Here is an 18,936-nt window from a genome sequence, read left to right as displayed (position 1 = left end):
AGCGGTTGGATCGATAATGGCGCTTTTTTGCTACCGTTTCCTCTAGCCGGATGTGAAGCGCCCCGGAAAAGAAGCTCCGGAGGCAGAATACCATTGTATATCATACGGTTGACTTGTAGGTGGACCTTAAGTGCTGACTGATGGCACGCACGATTGCTAGCTTTTTTTTTGACGTTATCTTGAGATATGTGTGCTTGTAAAGTTCTTTTTAATCCCGCTTTTTTATCATTTCTATTTAAGTGGATCTGCTTTCGTTTTCGGTTCTGACTGCACGATTCCACGTGGGAAGCCAGAGGATGGGAACCACGAAGAAGCAGGCAGAAGTTTCCGAATTCAAATATGATCCTCATAGCTAGAGTGCAGAACTCCGGGCAACCATGAGATGGCCGCAGAGAGCTAGAGTTTTCCCGCACTTTTAAATTTTTTATTATTTTTATTTGTCAAAACGTGTGCAAGATAATAGGTATGGTGTATCCTGGGCCTAGAAAGTTTGGAACTAAGACGCCTTAAACAAGATCTAAGTATTGCCCACAAGATCATATGCTGCAAGGTCCTGCCTGTCGGCGAATACTTCAGCTTCAACCACAACAACATAAGAGCACACAACAGATTTAAACTTAATATTAACCGCTCCAAACTTGACTGTAAAAAATATGACTTCAGTAACCAAGTTGTCGAAGCGTGGAACTCATTACCGGACTCCATAGTGTCATCCCCAAACTCCCAACACTCTACCCTTAGATTATCTACGGTTGACCTATCCAGATTCCTAAGAGGTCAGTAAGGGGCTAGTACAAGTGCACTAGAGTGCCTTCCGTCCCCTGTCCTATTGCTCTCCTATATCTCTTATACATTCTATTCCTATATCTCTTCTTCTATTCTTTCATTGATATGTTCTATTACTATACCTTCTTTTCTATTATTTCTTAGATATATTTTACTATGAGTATCTCCTCTATAACCTTCACCATGTATTTTACTATGTGTATACAGTGATCCCCCGATCATTGCGAGGGTTCCGTTCCAGGACCCCTAGCAATGATCGGGTTTTAGCGAAGTAGCGCTGCGGAAGTAAAAACACCATCTGCGCATGCGCAGATGGTGTTTTTACTTCCGCCGCAGCAGCGAGGAGCCGAAGATTGGGGTTTCCCCGCTGCCCATGCAAACTCCTCGCTGCTGCCGCGCCCGCCGCTTGTCCGCCGCCTGCCTGCGCGCCCGCCCTTCGCCCGGCCACCCGCCCTTCGCTCGCTGCTCGCCCGGCCACCCGGGTTCGTTTGGCTTCGGGACATGCCGGCGGCGACGTTTTAAAACAGCCGTGCGGCTTCCAAACTGAGTCCCGAAGTCAAAGGCGAACTTCCGCGTTTGGCTTCGGGACTCAGTTGGGAAGCCGCGCGGCTGTTTTAAAACGTCGCCGCCGGCATGTCCCGAAGCCAAACGAACCCGGGTGGCCGGGCGAGCAGCGAGCGAACGGCGGGTGGCCGGGCGAAGGGCGGCGAAGGGCGGGCGAGCAGTGAGCGAACGGCGGGTGGCCGGGCGAAGGGCGGGCGAGCAGCGAGCGAACGGCGGGTGGGTGGCCGGGCGAAGGGCGGGCGAGTGGCGAATGGCGGGCGAGCCGGGTGAACGGCGGGCGAGCGGGTGCTGGGGGGGCTTCTCGCCCTCCCGCCAGCAAGAGGAGACCCAGGGAAGCCGCCCAGCAGCTGATCTGCCCGGCGCCATCTACGCATGCGTGCCCATAGAAAAAAGGGTGCGCATGCGCAGATGGTGTTTTTACTTCCGGGTTGCAAAATCGCCATATAGCTGTTTCGCAATGACCGGGGTCGCAATACCCGGGGGATCACTGTATAGATATACTGTATACCCACTGAAACCCTCATTGTGTATTGGACAGAATAAATAAAAATAAAAAATAAATAAACACAAAAGCAAAGTAGGTATAGGTAAATTTGGACAATAGGACAGTAGGCACGATGGTGTGCTTATGCAAGCCCCTTACAGATCTCCTAGGAATCGGGTGAGGTCAACTGTAGACAGTCTAAGGTTAAAGGTTTTAGGGCAGAGGTCTTCAAACTTGGCAACTTTAAGACTTTAAATTCCAGAATTCTCCAGCCAGCTATGCTGGCTGGAGAATTCTGGCAGTTGAAGTCCACAAGTCTTAAAGTTGCCAAGTTTGGGGACCCCTGTTTTAGGGTTTGGGGAAAAAGGAAACTACAGAGTCAGGTAGTGCATTTCTTGCATTGACCAGTGTTGCTGAAGTTGTATTTTCTGTAGTCGAGTTTCCAGCGGTTTACTTTGAGTTTGAATCTATTTTGTGCTGGTGTGTGGTTGCGGTTGGAGCTGAAGTATTCATTAACCGGTAGGACATTGTGATACATAATTTTATGAACTACATTTATTTATTTATTTATTTATTTATTTATTATTTGGATTTGTATGCCGCCCCTCTCCGAAGACTCGGGGCGGCTCACAACAAGTGAAAACAAATCATAAATAATCCAATTAATTAAAATATTTAAAGATTTAAAAAACCCCATATACTAACAGACACACACACAAGCTCAGATAGAAGGCGACGTAGCTCTAGGTTTTCTAATCCCAAAATTTCCAAGTCTGGTGGAATTCTGGAGGTGTTCTGTTGCAAGCAGAGGAGTGGAGGATTCTTCTTGTGAAATATTTCTGGACTCTCTCAATTGTATTAATGTCTGATATTGCAGTGCGGGGTCCAGATGGATGAGCTGTATTTGAGGATTGGTCTGGCAAATGCTTTGTATGCTCTGGTTAGCAGTTTAATATTGCCAGAGAAGAAGCTATGCAAGATTAGGTTAACAATACTTAGGCAATGTTGTCACAATGAGCTCTGGCACTTAGGTCATTAGATATGAGTACTCCAAGGTCCTTAACAGAATGAGGGTCATCTACAAGGTTGTATCTTCCAAGTTAGTATTTTGTGATCTGATTCTTTTTGCCAATGTGTAAGACAGAGCATTTATTGGTTGAGATTTGAAGTTGCCAATTATGAGACCATTGTGCTACGTGGTCTAGGTCTTTTTGAAGGGTAGAAATTGTTGGTGTTGTTGAATAGTTTAACATTGTCACCAAAGAGAATGCAGCTACTTATAATATGATCACAAAGATAGTTTATGTAAAGAATGAATAGTGTTGGTCCTAGAACACTACCTTGAGGAACACCACTATTGACAGGTGCAGGATTTGATAGGGCACTCCTTGTGGAGAGCTTTTTAAAGAAATATGCACATGGATAGATATGGTTTTAGGCTGTGTAATGCTTTGCCAAGATTATCTTCTGTAAAATCAATTTGTGTTAGATCATTGCAATTGTTTGGGGTGTGGCTAGGAAATATTGGGCATGAGCCATTGCTGTTTACAAAGATGGAGCCGAAGAATGTGTTAAAGAGGTTGTCTTTAACAGCTTCATCATTATATTATTTACCATTTGGTCCTTTGAGGGGTGGGATGAATCTTGAGTCTTTGAGTTTGTTGTTTACAGAGTTGTAGAAGTGTGGAATTTGTGCACAAAAGGTTTTCTTCTTGATTGATGTGATAATTAAATCTATGCTTTAATTGGTGGCATAGATTTTTGTAGCAGCTTTTAAAGTTAGCAACGTGGCCAGTTTTGTTTTTCCGCCAAAGGGATCTTTTTTTGGCTATCACTTCTTGTTGCTACCAGTTATCAATAAGCTATCACTTCTTGTTCCTACCAATATTTTTTTCTGCCTGAGATGGCAGCAGCCTATGAAAGTGTTCAAGAAATTAATGCTCTCGTCTTTTCCCTCCTCAAGTAAAGGGGATTTATGGATCTTACGTTAGTGTATTCTGACATAAAAGTTGCTCAGTTTTTAGGCAAGAGGAGAAGAAACGCCTGTTTGGCTACGAAAGGAAAAATAGTTGGAAAGAAAAAGTTCTATTTGGTTCTTTTGGGGGCTTTGGTTTGTTATTGTTTTGCATGCCACCATTTTATTGAGTTGAGTGGTCTTATTAATCCAATAATAATATTTTTTCTGAAGATTTTTTAAAAAGGAGCTTTTATCGGTCAGAGGTTAACAATCTAATTATGTGCATGTCTACTCAGGAGATCCTTTGAAGCGGGAGAGCAGGTTGCTTTCTAAATACATTACAGTGGATGCTTACTCCTCCATAATCACCCAGTCAGCACAATCAGTTGTTGGTGTAGGGTTCCGTCATTGAATAGTGTGCTGTCACTTCAATTCTCCTGTCCCCAATCTCTGAAAGAACAGATGGTACCTAGAGATACCGCCCGTGTGACTATGGAGATAGGTATTGTCATTTCATTCTGAACTTTTTCCATTCTAGAAGACAAGATAACTTGAGTTTTATAAATATACTGTACATACATACCTACATACATACCTACATACATACACATATAATTAATTAATAACAATTTATTAGATTTGTATGCCGCTCCTTTCTGAGGACTTGGGGTGGCTCACAACAACAATAACAACAATATAGTACAAATCTAATAGTTAAAACTAAAAATAAAAACTCACTATCATTAAAAAACAATCGATACTACACAATCATACCATACTCAAGTCTTACTAGTCAGAAGGGGCACATTAATCTCCCCATGCCTGGTGACATAAATGGGTCTTCAGAGTCTTGCGGAAGGCAAGGAGGGTGGGGCCACAGAGAAGGCTCTTCCCCTAGGTCCCGCCAGACATTGTTTAGTCGACGGGACCCGGAGAAGGCCAACTATGTGGGACCTAATCGTCCGCTGGGCTTCGTGCGGCAGAAGGCGGTCACGTAGGTATTCTGGTCCGATGCCCTGTAGGGCTTTATAGGTAATTACCAACACTTTGAATTGTGTCCGGAAACTAATCGACAGCCAGTGCAGGCCGTGGAGTGTTGATTAGACATGAGTGTATCTGGGAAGGCCCATGACTGTTGGCGCAGCCGCATTCTGCACAATCTGAAGTTTCTGAACACTTCAGAAGGAGCCCCATGTAGAGAGCGTTGCAGTAGTCGAATCTCGAGGTGATGAGGGCATGAGTGACCATGAGCAGAGACTCCCTGTCCAAATAGGGCCTCAACTAGTGCCCCAGCGAACCTGGGCAAACGCCCTCCTCGCCACAGCCGAAAGATGATGTTCTAATGTTAGCTATGGACCTGCCCCGAGTCCTCTGAGAGGGGCGGCATATGAATCCAATAAATGAATGAATGAATGAATGAATGAATAAATAAATAAATAAATAAATAAATAAATAATAAATTGTCAAATCTAGTGGAAAAAAAAGACTATGAGTGACAATATAGCAGTGTTCCAATACTTGAGAGGTTTTTACAAAAAAGGGGTCTGAACCTATTTTCCAAAGCAACAGATGAAACAATGGAAACTAATCCAGGAGAGAAGCAGCCAAGAAGAACTTTCCCAAGAGAGAACCGCTCCAAGTCTCCAGAGAGGGGCGGCATACAAATCTAATAAATAATAATAATAATAAATAATAATAACAATTAACCAGTGGAATATCTTGCCTTCAGAAGTTGTAGGTGATCTAACCCTGGAGGCTCTTCTTGAGACTGCACAGCCCCTTGTTTGATGAAATGGTATAGAGTTTCCTGCTTGAGCAGGTAGTTGGACTAGATTAGATCTCCAAGATCCCTTCCAACTCTGTTATTCATTTGGAAAGGACACGTCAGCAATCTGGAAATATTCCTTGATCCTCTGCTGTTACTGGATTTGCAAGTGATAGGAGTTATTTTGTGGAGCTATTATAACCAATACATCTATAGTACTGTATGCCCAGGGTTCAGAGCAGCATGCACAACTGTCCCGCAGAAGATAGAGGTAACAGGAGTCTTGCTACTTTTGTCTGAATCAGAACAATGGCATAAAGGAGACCTTGCAGCACACCCATTCTGCTGAAATTTACTGAGTAGACAGAAATAATTGGAGGTAAATGTTCCCTCATATCCAGACTCTATGCCATACAGTGATTTATAAGTTATAACTAGCCCCTTGAATTATGTTCAAAAGCTGGTTGCAACTTATACATAAAGAGAACATCTTAATTTTTAATCTTTCCCAGAAAAAAAATCATCTCAATTTTAGTTTTCTTCAAGGTCTAAACTCATCTGCAGCATCTAGAAAAGTAAATGCATGTTTTGCACATGCCTGCTGAAGTGTGAAAATACTGAATACAGATATAGTGAATTGCAGCCTAAACAAACTGGATAAATGCCCGATGCATTGGGATACAGTATTCACTCATGCAAGGAAGTGGATGCAAATCCATATATGGAAATACATGGCATTCTTAGCAGTTTTTCCCTTTTCCAAAATATCACAAGCAATGAATGTTGCTTCTGAATATGCATGATATGCAGGTGATTTAGAATAAAAAAAAGCTGGATCCATTATGATATTGACCATAACATAAACTCTTATTCATGTTTCAAATAGATATTTTCAATAGTGCTCTGAAAGTAGTGAATCAAACAGATCTCTCTTTTCCTCCTGCCCAGCAATGTGCAATGAGGCTGGAGAAAAGGGGAAGAAACTTGTTGAGGCGGTTTTATGATATTGGGTGTATAGCTACTTTCAGGGGTGGGCTACTGCCTGGGGTGGGAACACAGTGGGGTAGTGAAAATGGTGCTCCACCCCAGAGTACCCAATTTCACTGAAAGATGTTGAAGGAAAATGCATGGTGTCTTGCATAAGCCATGCCCACAATGTGATAGTAAAAATTTTGATAGCCCTTCACTGGCTACTTTTCTTTCTTTGGGGGATTGAAGCCCACTTTCCTCACTCATATTTTTATAGTAGTTATAAAGTGAAGCAAAGAGTGTCAAAAGCTGAGAAGTAGCAAGTGAAACAATTATTTCAAAAGGCAAAATTGTCATTGAATGACCAGCATCAAGTGTGTGAAAATATTCAGAAAATATCGGGAGCTGAAATGGAACATAATTGTTGTTTTGTAGGTATAGCAGAAGTGGTAGCCTAGAAAGGGATTGAATCTTGATTCTTTTTTCATATCTCTTTTACCTGGATTTAAAGTCAGGGCTACAGTTTTATTTCTCTTCCCCGTATTTAAAGTTAGGCTTGACAGTACTTGAGAAAAAAGGTAGATGTGCAGAACTACAGAATGCATGGTGCACAATAAATGTTATCATCTCTCTCTCGCTGCAAGCTTGTACTTTTCAGTGGCTAGACTAAAACATTTTTCACTCCCTGATATTATAAGCATTTTGCTGTGTGACGGTAATTGTCAGGCTGAAAACCAAGAATGACACATAATTCTTCCAAATGGAGTTCTTTATTGTTCCACATCTATAGACAAAAATCTTGCCAGACTGAGCATTCTACTATCTGCATCTACAATATATTCTATGAACTATTAGAGAAGGGATTCAACCTCTTTTTCACACACATAGTATTTGGGCTGAGTTGCCTTACCCCTCTGCAATGCACCCCCTTCTCCTTTGGGAATCTTTGTGTCAGTGTTCCAAATAACATCAGATAAATAAACCAGACTCCAAACCTTGGCCTTCTTCCAAGTTCCAATTTATTAACAGAGCCATGTTGGTTACGGACTATAGTCAACCCAATACTAACTTTTCCTACAGTTCTCCACCCAGGTTAAAGTTCATCCCTCATCCCCACATCCACAAGTTCATCACATGGACCACTCCGCTTCTCTCAACGTCCACGATCCTCCCCTGTACTTCCGCCTGGTGCTGAACAAAGAATGACCTTGAATCTCTGGAAATAATTTGTTGTGGCTAGTATCTTTCCCTTTCACACAACCACCCCTCCCCAATCCCCACAGGACTTTTCTACTTGTGGCAGGCCAAAGTCTCTAACTCAAAATGATGGCTTCAGCCTGACACTTGACTTACTACACTCCACCAAAGTAAGGGAAGTTAAATTTCAATTCAATATGCATAGAGAAGCATGTTATGGGGCTAAACTGGGACTATGTTGGGAAGGTAGTGGAAGAGAAATGGTATGCATGTTCCCCTGAAGGAAAAACACTAAAACAGGGCCACGGTTCTCTCCTGAAAACAGAATTTGACTCCTGGTGACTACATGGACATAACCACAGGATTTTCTTGGGAATTTGTTAGCGTGCAGCATGGAAAAAGGGGAATAGAATGGTACATGAGGGCTAATTTGCATACTGGTATACAGTGATCCCTCGATTTTCACGATCTCGATCTTCGCGAAACGCTATATCGCTATTTTTCCCACCCGATGACGTCACTCTCTTCCTTCCTTTCTGATCTTTCTTTCTCTATCTTGCTTCTTCCTCTCTCACACTCTCTTCCTCCCTCTCTCATCTCTTTCTTTCCTTCTCTCTCTTTCTCTATCTCTCCCCCTCTTGCTGGCGTGCGGCGTGCGTGCGTGCGTGCGAGCGGGGGCATCAGCGAGGAGCCGGGGTTTCCCCTTTGCGTGGGCGGCGGGGAAATCCCGATCTTCGTCTGCTCGCTGCTGCCGCCGAGCAGATCAGCTGCTCGGTGGCCGCAGCAGCAGCGAGCAGACGAAGATCGGGGTTTCCCCGCCGCCCACGCAAAGGGGAAAGCCCGATTCGGCTCCTCGCTGCTGCCGCCGAGCAGATCAGCTGCTGGGCGGCCGCAGCAGCAGCGAGCAGACGAAGATCCGGGTTTCCCCGCGGCCCACGCAAACTCCACCATCTGCGCATGCGCGGCCATGGAAAAAGGGCGCGCATGCGCAGATGGTGTTTTTACTTCCGCAACCCTACATCGCGAAAAATCGATTATCGCGAGGGGTCTTGGAACGGAACCCTCGCGATAATCGAGGGATCACTGTATAGTCGGTTTTGGCAGTTGGAAGGGAGAATTCATTCGTATGTTGGTTGTTGGTGAATCTGCATCACAGAGAGCAGATGAATTCTCTTAATGTTAGAGTTCATGAGGGAATATATATATATATAATGTTCATAGACAGAATATTTAGGATTAGGATAGGTTCATAAATAAAGTACAAGGACTGCATATGTTATTACTTGACAAGAGAAATATAGTTCAGCTGTCAAATTGTTATTTGTGAAAACATAAAACAAGTTCCATCAAGAAATAGAAATAAAAGAAATGAGCTGGGGTGGCGCAGCAGGTAGAGTGCTGTACTGCAGGCCACTGAAGCTGATTGTAGATCTGAAGGTCAGTGGTTCAAATCTCATCACCGGCTCAAGGTTGACTCAGCCTTCCATCCTTCCGAGGTGGGTAAAATGAGGACCCGGATTGTGGGGGCAATAGCCTAGCTCTGTTAAAAACTGCTATTGCTAACATGTTGTAAGCCGCCCTGAGTCTAAGGAGAAGGGCGGCATAAAAATCGAATAAATAATAAATAAAACACATAAGCTTATATTGGAGTCAGTGTGTTTATGTGCCCAGTATACATCGTGATGCACAATTCTGCTATGATAATACTCTGCTAAGTAAAGTGAAGAAGATTACTTAAAAACATACATTTCGTAGAAAGCTAACAGAATTGACTGCCATCATTTCAAACAGAAAAATCTATAAAGTGATTCGGAAAGATTTTATGTCATATATATCTGTCTGAAGCATTTGATTTTCAGACTCTTTCAAAGTTGTAACAGATTGTATACATTACTTTGTAATATCATTTGTTTAGATTAAAGTTTGCACAGGTTGTCGTCGACATATGACTACAACCAAGCCCAAAAGTTGCATTAATAAGCAAGACAGGTTAAGTGAGTTTTTCCCAACTCTATGTCCTTTTTTTGCCACAGTTAAGTTGTTAAAGTTGTGACAGGGTTGTTAATCTCGCTTCCCCATTGGCTTTGCTTGTTAGAAAGACACAATAAGTGATTGCATGACACCCCCCCCCCCCCAGGCACTGCAACCATCTTAAATACATGCCAGTTGGCAAGTAACCAAGTTTGGATCATGTGACCATGGGGATTCTGGAATGGTCATAAGTGAGAAAAAAGATCAAAAATCACTCTTTTCCAGGCTGTTGTGTATTTGAATGGTCATTAAACAAGAGATTGTGAGTAGATGACTACCTGTACATTATTTTATTCAAAAGTCACATTTGTTTAATTATTTATTAGTTAAAATTAGATGTATCGCTATACACATTGATCCTCAGAGTTTTGCATTTTGTCATCAGCTCAGCTAATTTTATTATTATTATTATTTATTAGATTTGTATGTTGCCCCTCTCCGGAGACTCGGAGTGGCTCACAACAACAAAAACAGTACAAAACCATTAACTAAAACAATTTAAACCCCTCAATATAAAAAGCAATCATACATCCCATACAAACCATACATAAAATGAAAACGGTCCTGGGGAATCAATTTCCTCATGCCTGACGACGGAGGTGGGTTTTAAGAAGTTTGCGAAAGGCAAGGAGGGTGGGAGCAGTCCTAATCTCCGGGGGGAGTTGATTCCAGAGTGTTGGGGCCACCACAGAGAAGGCTCTTCCCATGGGTCCCGCCAGACGACATTGTTTCGTCGACGGAACCCAGAGAAGGCCAATTCTGTGGGGCCTAACCGGTCACTGGGATTTGTGCGGCAGAAGGCGGTCTCGGAGATATTCTGGTCCGATGCCGTGAAGGGCTTTATAGGTCATAACCAACACTTTCAATTGTGCCCGGAAACTGATTTTGGCTTCTAGAAGTTTGAGGCGAAACCCTTTGAGGCTGAGAGCTTTGCCAGAAAAAACGAACAGGACACCTTTGGGTATCTTTATCATGACCCTCTCTATCTGTACTTCCCCTCAGTTCATGCAAGCAAACAGCTCCTAATCCCAGTGTACAGCGGGATCAAGATTAAGAGAGAGCACAGAAGTGGATGAGGTAGCTGTAGGAGAGCCAAGAGTGCGCAGTGAGTTATACCAGTCTTCATGACTACGAGGGCTTTGAGGATGATGGGGGACAGAACAAGGAAAAGGGGCAGAAGTAGGAGAGGGAGGCGGTAGAGTGTAGGTGGGAGGGAAGTGGGGTAAATGAGGATGTGGTCCAAGTGTGGGGGAATATTGGTATTGTCGAGGAGGAGGTACAGGAATGGGGCAGATAGAAAGAGCAGAAGGCATGGGTGGCTTTGGTAGGGCCCGTTCTTGCTTTCGCTGCTTTGCCCGCCGGTTCTGGAACCACACCTGAGAAGGACAGAGCAAAAGCCGATTATAGTAAGGGCAAAATTGCATAATGTTAGTACAAGGTACATGGTTGTTAGGGTTTGCCATTGTAAACTACCTATTGTAGTCTCTTGTACCATCACTTTAAATATTTTGGGCTGGCTCGCCATAAGAGGGCGCCAGTACTCCTTCCCTCAATGATGCTTTAACACTCATTCGGAGTGGGGAGTGTATTTGCTTAGTGTTTGCTTAGTGTTTGCCTAAAGGGCCAAGGGAGATTCATGCAAACTACTGAGATTTTGCATTCTCAGCTTCAATCAGATTGATAGCAATAGCACTTAGACTTATATACCACTTCACAATGCTTTACAGCTCTCTCTAAACGGTTTAAAAAGTCATCATATTCCTCCCCCACAATCTGGGTCCTCATTTTACCCACCTTGGAAGGATGAAAGGCTGCGTCAACCTTGAGACTGGTGAAATTCAATCTGCCAAACTGCTGGCAGCCAGTGACCATCAGAAGTAGTTGCAGTACTGCACTCTAACCACTGTGCCACAGCGGCTCTTATATTGTAAGTGATTTAGCTGCTACTGTCTCACATAGATTGTGAATGTCTCAAATTTATGCATGACATTGAATATTTAAGGGTAAAGGGATACCAAATTTCAGAGTTAAGAAAATACTAAAATACAGTGATACCTCGTCTTACGAACCCCTTGTCATACGAACTTTTCGAGATATGAACCCGGGGTTTAAGATTTTTTTGCCTCTTCCAAACTATTTTCACCTTACGAACCCAAGCCGCCACCGCTGGGATGCCCCGCCTCCGGATTTTCATTGCCAGCGAAACGCCCGTTTTTGTGCTGCTGGGATTTCCCTGCAGCATCGCAAAAACATGGAAGTCCCGAGGTGGGGTTTCCCATGGAGGGAATCTCAGGGGAATCCCAGCAGTGCAAAAATGGGCGCTTTGGCTGGCAAAAGGGGTGAGTTTTGGGCTTGCACGCATTAATCGCTTTTCCATTGATTCCTATGGGAAACATTGTTTTGTCTTACGAACTTTTCACTTTACGAACCTCGTCCCGGAACCAATTAAGTTCGTAAGACAAGGTATCACTGTATTATTGTGGAATAAATTCACTTAGTCTTCAAAATATAAAAGGAAAGCATGTGGCATTAAATAGTTAAAAATCAAACATCCTTTAACCTATGATGGTATTATTTACCCAATTTCTAGAAAACCCTTTCAGGCTAGTTTAATGTGTCTAGTAGACCATTAATCAGAAGTTCTCTGGTTCTGTAGATCAGGTACCTGGATGCGAGCTTCATTGAGTTTGGTAGCCGTGGCCAGTTCCTCTCGGCAATAAATATCAGGGTAATGGTTTTTTGTAAAAGCTATCTCCAAATGGTCTAGTTGATCCTGGCTGAAGGTAGTGCGGTGTCGACGGCGGGTAGGAATGGTAGTTGTATTCAGAGAGTCAGGGACTCCTGGAGAAAGCAGGGAGCCTCCAGCCAAGCCAGGGAATTTCTTATAGAGGGAAATGTCAAGATCTGGAAGGAAATAAGAAAATTCCCTGATGTGTTATTCTAATCTGCAAGGAACCTCTATTTAAATATTCCATATTCAGAATATTCAAATATTCTTAATATGACCTGCTGCAATTGCCCAAATAATTCCCATCCTTGTGAATGTGATTACCAGTACTTTGGTGTGGTACCTAGTACCTAGTACCACATCCAGGAATATCCTTCATTACACATGGAATAGGAGCACAACAGTTTTGGAGATGGGTTTATAATAAAGGTAGGCCCTTGTCCAGACTGTCATTTGCCTCATTTTCTTAAGAGTTCTATCTAGATGACTAGTTTTCCAAAAATAAACACTGGGAAACCCGATTTACATAGTTATTCATGGCAATTGATGGTTTAATTTCAAAAATGTCCTGCCCCCAAAGAGGTTAATATTTAGAAAGGCCTTTCTGTAATAAAACCAGCTCCTACTAATTCCATGAATGGAAGGTCCTGTCATATTAAATCTCTGTCACTGTAGTCTCCTGACTTCCCTCAGAGGTCCTGGACAATGAAGCTTATCAGATGTTACACATCTTGAGGCTAGCATTTTATGGTGTCAGAAGAAGAGCAGCCTCAAGATATGGAAATGTCTTTTACTTTAAGTCAGGTACAATGAAAGGTGACTCAAGTCTGCTCACTCATGGACTGGAGATGAAAGCAACATCGTGGGCACACAGCCAAAACAAGATGTAGGCATGGTTTGTCTTTTCAATTAAATGCAAGTGGATAAAGTCCTGCTGGGCACTGAAGAAATCAAGTTTCTCCATTAGCATCTGGGTCGATGAACATCTATTTTCAGTACAGTGCTATAAAGGGCAGCAGGGATAGTAAGAAATTGGCATAGCAATCATCTGATTTTGGAATGCTGCTGTCGTCAGGAAGACCTGAAGCCAGGGAACAACGTGAAAGGGTCTTTCCAGGCTTCCTCAAAGCAGAAGCTAGTTATACCATTCAGAATATTCACCTACTTTACCATATTTATAGACCTTGCAGTCCATCAGATTCTGAGTGGTGTATGAAAACATAAAACACTACATGCATATCAAATCCTTTTGTATATTGTACATTGTTATGATGCTAGCATTCATTTGTGGGCAAACATGCTTCATTTTAAAAACTTCCTACATTATGCAGGATCTGAAAGATAGCAAAGGGGATTGATTGATTGATTAAGGTATTGTGATAAATGATGGAAAATGTAGGGAAGTCTAACTCCATAGCAGCACTTAATAAAAGGTACTTTATGAAGGAGCAGTTGAACCCCACGCTCCCGTAATCTATATAGACACACACAACATTATCTGAATGGCTGCTTTTTACAATAATAAAAAAGCAATGGTGTGAGAAGTCAATTAGGAACACAGCAGTTGCAGCAAGAAATTAAATGCTTATTTCCCCATTGGGTCTCTCCCATGCCATGCCATGCCATCTTATCTTATTCTGCTTCAGATTCTTCCAACGCCATTCCCTGCCACACATATTAACAGATTAACATTGTTAATCCATTTTTATTATGCCAAATAGTTTGACTCATAAACCATGCCACAGGGCTGGATTCGTCTCTCAATCTAAGCCACACATGCACCATTAACTAGAATGGAATGAAATGGAATTTATCTATCTATCTATCTATCTATCTATCTATCTATCTATCTATCTATCTATCTATCTATCTATCTATCTATCTATCTATCCATCCACCCACCCACCCACCCACCCACCCACCCACCCATCCATCCATTCGATCCTACCTACCTACCTACCTACCTACCTATCCACCCACCCACCCACCTATCCATCCACCCATCCATCCGATCCTACCTACCTACCTACCTACCTATCCATCCATCCACCCACCCACCCACCCACCCACCCACCCATCCATCCATCCATCCATCCATCCATCCATCCGATCCTACCTACCTACCTACCTACCCACCCACCCACCCACCCATTGCTTAGTCAACGGGACCTGGAGGAGGCCAACTCTGTGTGCTCTTATAGGTCTCTGGGAGGCACGTGGTAAGAGACGTCCCGTAAATAGCCTGGCCCTGAGCCATATAAGGCTTTATAGGTAATAACCAACACCTTTAATTATTCCCGGAGACTAATAGGAAGCCAATAGAACAGAATGGAACAGAATGGAATAGAATATAATAGAATTCTTTAATGGCCAAGAGTGATTGGACACACAAGGAATTTGTCATTGGTGCATATAAACTAAATTTACACTTGAGCCAATACAGCTACTTGGTCTGTTTAAATACAATGTGCCCTTCAGAATGCTGCAAAAAGGAGGAAGCACTGATGGAAGGTTTTGGAACAGAAAAATATTTTTTTTAAAAAACAAGGGGAGATGAGGGGAGAAAACGACCCTCTGTAGCACTATTGCTGGTCCACTTTGCTTTCCCTTTTGGAAGAAGCCATAAAAACTGCATTAAACTTGTTAGGGAACCACATTCTCTAAGTTGGATGGGGGCCTTCTTCCCGACACCCACTAGGAATCAGCCTCTCACATAATGAAGTTATTATCTAAAATGTCCACACAATTATTTTGGTTGCATACCCTTATAGTGAAAAACTATCCAATTGTAACAATGTGTTGAACATGGACCTTTCCCATGTATACGTACTATGTATTAATGTATATATTATATACACATTAATAGGTACATTATAAAACGTCTTCAATATACAAATGCTACATTTTTAAGCATTCTCTATATTGGTATACCTTAATATCTTTATTTTTTTTAGATAAACTAATGTTTTCTTTCTGCATTCTAACATAATGTCTTGCAGACCCTTGGGTGCTACTGTTTTTCTCTTTGAAGCCCATTGGTTTAAAGAAACAGTACTGTGTGAATTGCCTGTGGTGTTAAGTTCGTAGGATTGTCTATGAAGGGATACCTCACTTTCACTGGCACTGTTTAGTACAGCAAAACACCTCTTAAGAAAAGCTAACATTGTGTATCTTTGGCAGAACATTTTATATTTTAATGCTGGCAGCTGGCAGCATCAGACACTATGATATATCAATAAATGAAATCCTGTGATAGAAACGGTATTTTTGTCTCTCACCAAAATAGCTAGGATTAAGCTTGGGAAATTTGATGCGTCAGCCCCCACTCTCTGGTAGAACTTGAGATCGTGAGAGCCAAGGCAGCACAATGGCCTTGCCTGAGAAACTAATTAATTTGGGTCCACAATGTTGAGGAATTTGAGCATCCAGGTTTGGAGCCAAAGACCTTTTCCATTAAGAAGTGTGCATCCCTCAGTTTGGGGAGGACCTGCGTGGAGGATTCTAAATCTAAGCACTTTCAATCTCCCCTTACTATCTTCTAGTCAAGGAAGCCTTCTGTGATTGGGGGGGGGGGGGAGAGAAATCCTCCTTCTCTCCACCAAGTGCCATGTTTTTGTTGAGGACATTAAGAAAGTTGCCCAGCTTAACAGAGCTGCCAGCCAAACCAAACCAAGGAGGGCCACGGTTCTCTCCTGAATACAGGAATCCCAGATTAACCAACCCTGCTCCTCCAAAAGTCCGAGAAAGCCCTTTTCTGGGAACTACATGTCACATAGTGGTACACAGCCCTGTAGAGCAGTGTTTCCCAACCTTAGCAACTTGAAGATATTTGGACTTCAACTCCCATAATTCTCCAGCCAGCAAATGCTGGCTGGGGAATTCTGGGAGTTGAAGTCCAGATATCTTCAAGTTGCCACGGTTGGGAAACACTGCTGTAGAGTTTGGGTCCTACCCCCTCCTACCCCCACTATTGCAGTGCCTTCAGTTCCCTGTCCTAATGTTTCTCTTTTACTAGTACAGTATCATGTATATAAATATTATTATATCTTTGTATACCACCGATACGTACTTAACAAAACAAAACAACAAACAAACAAACGAATGAATAAATAAATAAATGCAAGAGGCAATACTGTATCTCTGGGGGGTTTGTGCAGTGAATCAGGCTGCAAGATTTATAGAGCTGGACTCAGGAGGACAGAATCAATCAAAACTGCAGATAGCACCTGGATATGCCTTTCTATTGTGTTATTCTGTCCAAGTCATTTTTTTTTTTTTGCTTTACAAGAAACATAGAAATTCTTTAATTTGAAGTTCTGCTCTGAGCAAAGAGTGGACCAGATAGCTGAAACGGCCTGCTTAAAATTTAGATGATGTAATTTCCTGGCATATTTTTGCTGTGCAATACCTTGGGGAGATTAAATGGGAAGGGAAGGAAGGCGATAAAGAAAGAAGGAAGGGAAGGGAAGGGAAGAGAAGAAGTAAGTTTTAAAAAATCCCATAGCAAGCATGGTTAATTTAATAAAGAACCAAAGCACAGAAATGAAAACAATTTCAATCCCAGTGGTTTAGGAAAAAAAGCATTCCTCGATTTATTCTGAACAACTTCATGGATCCTAACTACTAGTTTCCATGATGTTTCATTTGGGAATGGATCAGCAGTGTGCTGGCTCCCAATAAGTACAACCCTGGAACCCTTTTCATGCAGCAACCTTGCCCTAAATTGTTGGCTGACCTTTCTTCAATCCACCCTCTTCTACTCAATCTGCTTTGCGTCTTGGCCCCCTTTGAATATCCCTATGGCCCGTAGACCAAAGTTCTTCAACTCACCAGCTCTCCCATGATATGCTTCAGTGAACCTCACACTCTTCCTTTTCCCTGCTTGTCCACCCTCCATCTCCTTTAAGATCTTCAGTGCTCCCCACTCCCAAATTTATAAGTGAAGGGCTGACGTCATTTTTTTTCCCATCTGACTCTGTGGGGGTGTGTCAGGGCATCTTGCAGCTTTACTAGATAACTCCTGTTTCTTGGCCTGGAGGGCACCATTCAGTGGTGGAGTGATGTTCAACAAAGGAAAGGAATAAAGCAAGACTAAGAAGCATGGAGTATTTGAAATCCGGCCATGGCTGCAGCTTGGCAGGTTGGTTTGTGTACCAATGAAAGCATCCAAAGAAAGCTGTCCTTTACACAGATAACAGATGTGCACAGGTACTTTAGATTAGTTTTGCTCAGTTAAAATTCCCAATTGTTCCTTCTGGAAGCCAGGGTCTTTGTTAAGAGTTTATTGCAAGTCTCTGTTGAAGCTAGGCTGGCGTGAGTATGTTTTTCTTACCATTTTTACAACTTTCTCTGATTGATCTGGGAGCACTGAGGCATGCCAATCACTTCAGGAACGTTTCCCCTGCCTAGCAGCGCATTGGAGGCCCCTCTGTGGGTGGCAGCCCGGGACTGAGATAAGGTTCCAGCAATCAGGGCTTCTATTGTCAGGGCAAATCCCTTGAAATAGCAGAACTATCCATCCTCAAAAGAAGACCCTGCCTACATCGAAACCTCCTACCTCTGCCATTTGAGTTTAATTCATAGCCTCAGCAACCTCACCACATTCAGATTCTGGCTATCCCACGTAGAGGTGGTGTGTCCTCAGCGGTCCAAGTCCTTCTTGTTCTGCAGGGCTTTAACATTAACAATTGCGCAGCTTAACAACAAATCCAGGCACAAAAGGGCAAGATGGAAGCAAACAGGTCTAGCAGCTGTGTGAATGTGGAGGGTGGATGTATAGATGTTTGGGTGTGGAATTCTCAATTAGTCCAGATTTGTGGGTAATGCTTTCTGGCTATGGGACGAGTTCCAGCAGTGTTTTTTAATGTCTTACTCAGCCAGATTGAGACATAAGACATTTTGATTATGTCTGTTCCTTGGCTGCTCAGGATATTCCAGTAATATGGAAAAGGAGTGTGCTGTCCCATAGAATTCGTGGTCAATAATATACTATAGTCTGAACTGATGTAGTAACATTAAATAATATACAAGAAATTGAAATAAAACCAAATGTATATGGGCTGATCACGATCCCGTAACGGGATTGTCACAAGAAAAGAAAAAGGGATATAACAGATAGATTATGAATCAGGTAATAATTAAAGAAAATAATTATATGAATTATATGAAAAAAGAACTAGCCTTTTTTATGAAAGAGAATTGGAACCAGGAAACTACAACCCAGAATGTGTGGGACACCACAAAAGCATATATCAGGGGTCTAACCACAGCATATAACATAAGGAAAAACAAGAACCAAACTAAGCAAAATTAATGAACTGCAAAAGAAAATTGGAGATCTGGAATATAAACAATAAATGGAACCATTAAAAGATAGAATTAGGGAAGAAAAGGAACTAGTTAAACTTAGAATCAACCTATTAACACAAGAGGAATTGGCACACAAAATCAAAAGA

General features: G+C 42.5%; 2 protein-coding genes across 2 annotated transcripts in view; one reads left to right on the top strand and one right to left on the bottom strand.

The window, feature by feature from the left end:
- Window positions 1-51: 51 nt before the first annotated feature.
- The window catches only part of LOC139161700 (lysozyme C-like), a 32,631-nt gene continuing 13,746 nt past the window's right edge, over window positions 52-18,936 (top strand). Inside the window, exon 1 of the mRNA XM_070741179.1 lies at window positions 52-115. The gene's annotated coding sequence lies outside the window, so the exon portion shown is untranslated. The remainder of the gene's footprint in view (window positions 116-18,936) is intronic.
- On the bottom strand, window positions 10,776-13,342 carry LOC139159491 (homeobox protein prophet of Pit-1-like). The gene is made up of 3 exons (XM_070736807.1): window positions 13,317-13,342; window positions 12,419-12,680; window positions 10,776-11,129 (listed from the first exon to the last, which is right to left on the bottom strand). The coding sequence occupies exons 1-3, from the start codon at window positions 13,340-13,342 to the stop codon at window positions 10,776-10,778; spliced, it is 642 nt and encodes a 213-aa protein (XP_070592908.1).

The sequence above is a fragment of the Erythrolamprus reginae genome, chromosome 2 (genome assembly GCF_031021105.1).
Source record: "Erythrolamprus reginae isolate rEryReg1 chromosome 2, rEryReg1.hap1, whole genome shotgun sequence".
Lineage (NCBI taxonomy): Eukaryota > Metazoa > Chordata > Lepidosauria > Squamata > Dipsadidae > Erythrolamprus > Erythrolamprus reginae.
This window is presented reverse-complemented; position numbering and strand designations above follow the sequence as displayed.